Source organism: Pundamilia nyererei, unplaced genomic scaffold, assembly GCF_000239375.1.
Source record: "Pundamilia nyererei isolate P.nyererei 1_Seehausen unplaced genomic scaffold, PunNye1.0 scaffold00027, whole genome shotgun sequence".
Classification (NCBI taxonomy): Eukaryota; Metazoa; Chordata; class Actinopteri; order Cichliformes; family Cichlidae; genus Pundamilia; species Pundamilia nyererei.
In genome coordinates, this window is record NW_005187428.1 from 2,063,915 (window position 1) to 2,073,437 (window position 9,523).

General features: G+C 41.2%; 1 protein-coding gene across 1 annotated transcript; it reads right to left on the bottom strand.

Annotated features, from left to right (window-relative positions):
* Positions 1–1,452: 1,452 nt before the first annotated feature.
* On the bottom strand, positions 1,453–8,136 carry hal (histidine ammonia-lyase). The gene is made up of 20 exons (XM_005728100.1): positions 7,853–8,136; positions 7,592–7,652; positions 7,352–7,379; positions 7,196–7,270; positions 7,032–7,104; positions 6,851–6,917; positions 6,697–6,734; positions 6,474–6,599; positions 6,206–6,345; positions 5,985–6,032; positions 5,484–5,631; positions 5,270–5,365; positions 4,940–4,998; positions 4,650–4,730; positions 4,430–4,495; positions 4,183–4,348; positions 3,813–3,947; positions 2,024–2,132; positions 1,836–1,905; positions 1,453–1,760 (listed from the first exon to the last, which is right to left on the bottom strand). Exons 1-20 carry the CDS (start codon positions 8,097–8,099, stop codon positions 1,629–1,631), a joined length of 1,965 nt encoding a protein of 654 aa, XP_005728157.1. The 5' UTR covers positions 8,100–8,136; the 3' UTR covers positions 1,453–1,628.
* Between the last annotated feature and the right edge of the window lie 1,387 nt (positions 8,137–9,523).

A 9,523-nucleotide genomic window follows, 5' to 3' on the forward strand; every position in this document is an offset into this window, starting at 1 on the left:
CATGTGACAATAAAGAGTCAATTAGGCACGTTTAAAAAGGGACAAAAAAGTTTAGATATAAACAAGTGGAATGTACATCAGGGTAAGGTGCAGTATACACAAGTTAAACCCAATTGACTATGTGCACGTTAGCATATGCTACTTCCGGTGCGGAAACTCCTGTGGGGAGCTTTGTTTCCGGTGTCCTATTCACGACCTGTTTACGGTCCAAAACAAGTTAAGCAAATGAATGAATCAAGCGGCGATTTACATTTCTATAGATGTATTGGGCATTTACCCAATATATCAGTAAATGATGTTCATCAACTTGTCGATAATTTTTCCCTGTGCCTCAGAGCAAAAGAGAAAAGGGATTCAAATGTTATATTTCTCAGCTGTCCCTCGTTTATCGCGGGTGTTATGTTCTAAAAAATAACCAGCGATAGGTGAAATCAAGTAGCCAATTTTATTTTTTGACAGTGCAAAACGTTTCGTCGACATCCACTGCACTTCAGAGTCACACTGCTAGTGATCGATGCAGCGATTCTGTACTGTACAGGAGAGACGTCACGGAGGAGATCGTCTGCAGCGATCAGGACGCAGGACACATTGTGATGTAAAAAAGCATGAAAACTTGCACTAAAAAATCTGCGAAACAGTGAGGTAGAAGGTGAACCGTGTTATAGTGAGGGACCGCTGTAATTTTGAAGGTAAATCACAACATACCCTTCGTAAATGCTAATGTGTAGAAACCTTTACCAGCAATCATTCAGTTTTTTCACGGTTTGTTAACATGCTGTGTAGGTGTGTACTTGACTAGCTGATCTCGACATAACGGGGGAAACATCTGGTTTACCGATTCTTCACCTGTAGTTTGAATGCTGAACATTTGCCTGTTTAAATCATAAGACCAGTCACTATACAGAGATGTGCTTCTGAATGTGGACGATGTGTCTTCTGCAGTAATGCAGTTCTGCTTGTGTTGAGTGATGTAAACAACTGATCGATCTAAACTCTTTAAACGTCAAAATTGATCATTCGATTTTTTATGACACAACAGCGGTGAGTGTTCCCACCTTCTGCTCTTTGTAACTTAATGCGATCTTTCCGTTTTCGAGTTTTGGACATGATTTTGTATATCTTCGCAGTAGCGATTGACCGCAAAGTAAAGCTACCGGAAATGTACAACCCTACATCCGGTCTCAAACCAGGAAGTTAGCATTTTCTCGTGCACAGGGTCAGTAGTTGCTTGCATAATATTCTGTATGTAGAATAGCCAGTTCATAAGCTCGTGAGAGAAGTCAGTGTGTACATTTAGTCTTCAAGGGACATAAGAATACAGCATCCTGAAATCACATCTCCTGAGGTTTGGGTGACTTTCTAACAATTCTTTAATGGGAATAGAAAATTCACAAATCCAACAAACTCAGATGCAAGAAAGAAAGAGCCTGCACACCGCTCTTATCAGTGAAGTGTCACAGTGACGCGTAAGGATCCGTTTCTCCCATTCTGCTCCAGTTGGTCTCAGATAATGGCCACACACTTTTGACTAACTGTGGTGTTGACCAAGATCACTGTGTAGGATCTTTGTTTTTTTGTGACTGAAGTAATTGCCAAAAAAAAAAAAAAAACTTGTTTGGCGTGTGCTTTCATTCGTGGCGAACACGCTTCCTGGGGGAGGCCGGAGAGTCCAGGGAAAAGGCAGTGGGAGAGACGGGGCGGGACTCGGGGATGTACTCTGTCTGGTACTTCTCAATGTAAGGTTTGGCCACATTCCACACCTGGGTTGAAAATATAAGCACATTTAACGACATGCCACGTGGAGCACGTGCACTGAACAACTTTTTAGAACTTGCCTTTTGATCAAGTAGCAGGCGATGAACCGCTTCGATATCAGGCGACATGAATCTGTCTTTAATCCACGGTCTGTTTAACGGCAGGAGAGTAAAAGGAGAAAGTGGAACAACGGGTAAATATTAACTATTAGGTATATAGTTTCAACAGGCTCAAAATTTTGTACCTTGGCCGCATCTGTTTGACTTACTTGACCACGCTGCGAACAAGTTCATAGACCTTCTCCAGTGGAGTGGTGGTACGGAGTGGGCGGAGGAACTCGATGCCCTGACATGCGGCCAGCAGCTCTATAGCGAGGACTGGTAACAGGAAGTATCAATTCAGTTTGGCCAAATTCCAAAAATATATCTCTCATTTTAGTAATAAATATTGAAAACATTAAATAACATAGATCACAGCCAATTGAAAGCCATCTATGGGTTTTTACTGCTGATTGAGCCTTTAGTTTATACCATGACTTACAAGAACTGTGGATTTTTTTTCTCAATATTTTTTCAAAAGACGGAGAAAAGAATTTTAAGCACAGAGATAAATTATATTTGATGATAGTTTAATCATTTATCTGTTTTTTAAAACCTGTTGGTTTAAGGTTAACCTCTGTATCCGCCCAGTAACCTGCGGTTTTGTCTTGTCGGTGTACACTGGCATGGTTTTCAGCAGCGACCTTTGCACTTTTTGCAACAGAAGCAGCGGAAACTGACCGGTTAGTCTCTTTGATTCAGGGACGCTTGTTGTTTTCAAAGAGTTACAGTAAAAACAGTTGGTTATTTGTAAATCTGATAGTGGTAATGCAGCAGAACTATGGAACAGATTAATCATTTTACTCACTTATTTGTTGTCTGTATAGAGTTTTATTGGAATTTTAGGACTCCCCACCATAAATCTATTGATTATTATACATAATCACAGAATCACGTTGTTAGGAACACCTGCTCAGTTGCTCGTTAGCACAAATGTCTAATCACCCAGTCACATGTTAGCAACTCAGTGCATTTAGGCATGAGACATGATCAAGACAGCCAACTGAAGTTCAAACTGAGCATCTGAATGTGGAAGAAAGATGATTTAAGTGAACATGGCATGGTTGTTGGCACCAGATGGACTGTCCCAAGTATTTCAGAAACCGCTAATCTACTGGGGATTTTCCCAAATAATCATCTCTAGGGTTTAGAAAGAATTTTCCAAAAAATATCCAGTGAGTGGCAGTTCTCTGGGTGAAAATGCCTTCTTAATGCCAAAGATCACAGTAGAGTGACCAGACTGCTTTGAGCTGATACGAAGGAAACTGTAACTCAAATACTGTTGCTACTCATTAGAAACACAACAAATCACACTTTAAAGCAGATGGCCTACATTAACAGAAGACCACTCAGGTGCCATCTATGTCAGCTAACAACAGGAAACTAAGGGTACAGTTTTCACAAGGAAAAAAAAACTTGGACCACATAAAACTGGAAAAATGTTGCCTGGTCTGATGAGTCTTGATTTCTACTGCAAACGTTAGATCCTTATGACTGGTAGGGTCAGATTTTGGCATAAACAACATGAAACCGTGGATCCATCCTGCCTTTTATCAACAGCTCAGGGTTGTGGTGATGGAGTGGTGCAGGGAACGTTTTTTGGTGCACTTTGAACCATTTCATACCAACTGAGCATTGTTTAAACACCAAATCTTACATATTGTTCATCTTTTAAATGCTTCTTACATCAGAAGATAGACACAAAGCTCAGATAATCTCAAAGTGGCTTCTTAGACATGACAGTGAATTTGCTTCACAGTCACCAGATTTAAATCCAACAGAGCACATTTGGGATGTGATGGAGCAGGAGATTTACGTGATGGATGTGGAGACAAATCGGCAGCGCCTGTCATGATAGTATGAGGAATGTTTCCAGCTCCTTGATGAATCTGTGGCACAAAGAATTAAGCCAACCCAGTACTTGTGAGGTGTACATAATTTAACAATGCTATACCTTACCTTGCTCCACATGCTCTATTACCCTCAGGGCCTTCCTAGCAGCCCATCCTCCCATAGACACGTGGTCCTCCGTGGCAGCACTAGTAGACAAAGAGTCCACAGACGATGGGTGACACAAAACTTTGTTTTCTGAAACTGAACAGCGTGAAAGAGTTGAGATTAACGTCAGTGCTCCTGCTCAAATATTGGGTAAAAAGAAAAGAAAAAAAACCCTACAAATTTGTAACATTAGATCTTTTATTAAAAAATGCACTCTGAAGTGTAATATTCAATATCAAAGCCTGTTTAGTAAATAATGTTATCATAATCTCATTGAAATTGGAATAATTTAGTAGGAGATTATATGTTACTTCATGTTTTTCACACAAACCTAAGGCGGCTGCAGTGCAGTGGGCAATCATGAAGCCTGAGTTGAGTCCACCCTCGTTGACGAGGAAGGCAGGCAGCTCACTCAGAGAGGGGTTACACAACCTCTCGATCCTCCTTTCGCTGATTGAAGCCAGCTCGTGGACTGCAATGGCTAAAAAATCCAGAGCCTATGAGAAAGAAAACAGTTGTTTAAGAAAGAAGAATCAAATCTAAAGCGAACCGAAACAAACTATCTTATTACTACATACCTTAGCTGGGTATTCCCCATGGAAATTCCCACCTGAAATGGTCTCACCTCTTTCTGCAAATACCATCTGGTGAGACCGTTAAGACAAAATTAACTGATTTCCAGTAAAATCCTGTGTGCAGTTTGTGGCAGATCCAACTTCAGTTATCAGACTTGAGACCAAACTGGCTAAATTTCATAGATCAGTCTTTTCCTCTAGTTTGAAAGACAGAAAAGGATACAGGGTTGTCAGTGGCACTGTTGATTTCTGTGTTGATGATATTCTGGACAAATGCAATTGTGTCATTGGCAATTCCATGAACCTGCGAGCAGAGAGAGGACACAACACTCAGAAAGAGATGTACGATGCTCAAACATAGTTTTGCTGCAGCTCCATATCTGCTTTCTATGTGGTAGACCCACTATCTAGCACGTGAGAAGTTTTCCCTTTCCCATCTAGAAGTTGCAGAAGCTTTAAAACGCTGTGGGAGAAACCTGTGATTTGGGGATTTATAAATAAACTTGGGGTTACCTGAGGACAGCACCGCATGGTGTAGGCATCCTGGACTCTGTCACAGAACCTGTGGCTCTCTGTAAGAACACACCAGAACAAAATGACACTCATTAAACACAGCATATTTAAGGCTGCATAATATTAGAAGGCTATACTCCATTAATGCCTGTCGGCAAATGCACCCCCAGCAACTCATGCATCTCATCTTGAAGTGGTGCAACTCTGAAACCACTGCCAGTGGTAAGAGCATTTCTAATATGCAAACAAGTTTTCGGGAGGAGGAAGGCACACAAACGTAAAATGCAATGATCAGAACTTTACATGAATACTGTTTGATGTTCATCAAACCTGCAATCTGGGATGGGTGGTGATCAGAGTCCAACAGTGAGCGGAAGCGTTGAGCCACCTCTATTTGCCCCGGATGTGGCCGCAGTGCATGGATGTCTGTGGGAGGAGACCAGGAATTGAATAAGGATGGATGACATGTAGTGCAGTTATACAATTGGAGGTAAATAATTTCATCTAGTTTCTGGTTTTCTTCGGGTTTATAGCTTCTGCGCACCACTGTCAAAGGCCTTGGTGGTTCCCTTTAGCACCTCCAGGGTGAGAGCAGCAATAATATCTGCCTGCTGGGCAATCGCCTGGGCTCGCTCCACGGCCTCTGCCCCTAGAGAGGTAATCATCTGTGTCCCATTGATCAGAGCCAGACCCTGTTAGGGAATCCCAGAGATTGAGATGGGTGTACAACCCCAATTGCAAAAGAAGAAAAAATTTGAGTAGGTGTGTAAAATGTAAATATAAACAAAATGAAGGGATTTTGCAAAGATAATTTTTTTAAGGATTTTTTTACAGCGTCATTATTTTTACAAGTTAACCCTCATATTACCTTTTATTTTGCTAAAATTATTTTAATTCCATATATTTGGCCTAATATGTATTTTATTGTATATTTATGATGCAAATGCAGTTTATACTTCAAAATCTGTTATCAGTGGACTCTGGGTCAAATCACAACAGTGCAGACAAATCAAATAGATGAGCTTTTCTTTTTTTTGAACATTACCTCTTTAGGTTTTAGTGATATTGGCTTGAGTCCATGTGCCTCCAGGACCTGGTCAGGAATGAAAGATGAAAAACATGTAAAAAGTCCAGGGTCATCAGAAAGCAAACAATGTTTCCATTTGCACCCTGAAACCTTTCACTCTTGTAAACAAGAGACACGTTTTCCTACGATAGTAGTTGCCCTCTTGTTTTACAACTCCAGAAAAGTCACTCTGAGCTTACGTATTTGGCATCAGCCCATCCGCTTGTGGGAGACCACATTTTTCCCTCTCCCATGAGTCCGAGGGCCAGGTGAGAGAGGGGTGCCAGGTCACCACTAGCACCTACTGTTCCCTTTTCAGGGACAAAGGAGAGGCAGGAGGCTGAGGGGACAAAGTTATAGAGACAAAAGTAAGTCCTATGACAGCTGTCCTACCCCTGTCCTTAAATAAAGTTATCCACAGTTTACTGAAGCTGATATCTCACATCAGCTAACTGGTTTGAAGCTTACCGTTAAAGGCCTGGATCATGGCCTGGAGGGTTTCAAGAGAAACACCACTGTGCCCTTTGGCCAAAACATTGATCCTCAAAGCGAGCAACATGCGGGTCCTCTCTGGGCTTAACGGGTTCCCCACACCTATGCGTCACAGCATAACTCTGATTAAGATGATTGACGTACAGAGGGCCTGAAAACATTAAAATCAACATATATGCGTCACAAAGAGTGTCATCACCTGCTGAGTGTGAGCGCACCAAGTTTTCCTGGAGCTCCCTGTGGAACGAAAAGTGCATGGCATCAGTCAACAAACAAAAAGGGCTCTGTGTGGGTGATTACAAAGACCAGAAATAGATCGTAAAATGTATTTAAGGACAACTTAAAAACTCTACTTGAGTTTGCTGACAGGAATGACAGTTCGGGCAAATTTGCCAAAACCCGTTGTGATCCCATAGACAACTGCAGGGAGAACACACATAGGGAACTGAACACACAAAGTCTCCTATTTTTCCAGATACTGTAATTTAGCCAGTTTAAATTAAGCTCATTTGCACTGAATCACTGTATTTTAACCTTTGTTTTCTTTGACAATGGTGTCCAAAAGCTCTCTGGATTGCACAACCTTTCTTTCTGCCTCAGGAGTCAGCTAAAAAACAATGATAAAGGGAGACATTGGATCGAGTAAAAGATTACAACGGAGCAGTTACGGACAACAAAAGAGGTTTGTTGATCATTACCTTTATCTTGTAGAGTCCTCGGCCTAAGTTGATGAGATCTGTTGACGTCAGGCTGTTGCCATCCAAAGAAATATACTGGACAGAGAGTTTCACGTTTCACGGAGTTAGTTAATATGATATGAATATGTTTTCAATTTTATCGGAAAATACACTTACCTCTTCAGGCTCTTTGTATGCTGCTGTGCTAGTTGACAAACTTAATTAAGGATAACATTTGGCAAACTGTAGTGTCACTCTCAGATTAATTATAATTTCCCACAAGGACAATTTTAACCCGAAATTAAAACAGTATGTGAAGAAAAAATGGCATTAAAAAAAGATTGAATCGTTTTTAGTGCACACTACAGCACCTACTACAGCTGCTATGGCACAAATATCCAACAAGTTTAAGGATACAGATGAGAAACTCCCGGTTCACACGGAATAAAGTCAGGAGACATGGTATCTCCTTCAATAGCTGAAATGCACAGGAAAATAAATCACAATGTGTGCATTCCCCCCTTGGTTCACACAGTAGTTATATTTAAAGTAAATTACTTATTATACACAATTACGCATCACTGAAGCAGAGTTAAAGGTAAACCATCGTCAACGTCTTTTAAATGTGTTGCACCACACATTTTTAATATATGCATTCTTCGTGTAGAAAGTTATTACCAAGCTCGACAAAGTCGTTATCCTCCAGTACATCTTCGATGGTGTCATCCGCGTCCAGCAGACCCAAACCCTGGCACCTGCGCACAACAAAACGTATGTCTTTCACAGCCGTGATGCCGCCGTTGTCCGGTTTGTTCTTTATGTAACGTTTAAGCGCTTCCTGTCCGAGCCACTGGATGGTTTTGGAAGTGTCCCGGCAGGGCACTGACAGCCACTCATCTCGAATGTGTACAGTAAAACGAGGCATCGCGCATCAGCGGGACTTGGCTGCAGTGAGTCCTGCGCGCCGCTCTCTGAGGTACCACTCTGGGCCGTTTACAGTTCGGCCACCAATAACACGCAGCTGGGGGAGCCACGCCTCCCCAGCATCACACCTCTAGAGATCATTGACCCACACGGACCGGTCTCAGTCTCACAAGTGCTTCCAATCCAATCGATGCGTTCACGTGATGTTTGAAAGTGCTCAAGTGTCTATAGAGGCTAAACACAGTGAATTAGATTAGAGGTCACCAGAGGAGTATGGGGCACCGTTTGTAAAGTGAAACATGCTGAAATTAACATCAACATTTTTCCACATTTAGCTCAAAACCTTACAAAAACATGTTTTTTCGAGTCATTTTTTTTACAACATTTAGTAAAATATTTGTAACTTTTCATATTTAAAACACAATTTTAAATGTTAAATCTAAATGTTAAATCTAAATATTATATTTAAATCTAAATGTTAAATCTAAATATTAAATTTAAATCTAAATGTTAAATCTAAATATTATATTTAAATCTAAATGTTAAATCTAAATGTATTTAAATCTAACTGTTAAATTTAAATATTATATTTAAATCTAAATGTTAAATTTAAACGTTAAATGTTAAATCTAAATGTTACAGGAAAGTAAATATTTAGCTAACATGCAAATCTATTGTACGGGTCAACGGAAATACCAAAATATAAGCTTTACGAAAACCTCCGGTGCAAAATTGTGTAAGGAGCTTGGAAAGAAAAGCGTCTGGACTTCTTGCTTGAAGACGTTTCACCTCTCATCTGAGAAGCTTCTTCAGTTCTAAGGGTCAAATGGTGGAGAGTCCCAGATATAAACCCAGTGGGAGTTTCCCCCCAAAGAGGGACAAAGGACCCCCTGATGATCCTCTACCTAATCACATGAGCCAAGGTGTGAAAGCGGGTGTGGGTCACAATCAGCCAGGGTTTCGGGTGAGCTCATTGTGAAATCTGGCCCCACCCTATCATGTGATTTCCTGAGGTCAGATGGCCCAGGGTGTGAGTGGTCGTTAAGGCGTCTGGGAAGGGATCTCAAAACTGGATTGTAGATGGCAGACAGCTGGTGTCGTAAACCACCGCCTCTGTTCAAAGATGGTCGCTCACAGTGGACGTAAATGGCTTCTTTCACTCCTCTTTCAAACCATCTGTCCTCTCTGTCCAAAATGTGAACATTGGCATCCTCGAAAGAGTGACCTTTGTCCTTTAGATGCAGATGAATCCCTGAGCAAAGACCACAACATCACTATATTACCAGCTGATAAGGGAAGGTGCACCGTGGTCCTAAACACAACGGATTACCACACAAAGATCACTACTCTCCTCAGTGACAACAATACCTACGAAGCCTTAAAGCGAGACCCCACAAGCAGCTACAAAAAGAAAGTTATAGCTTG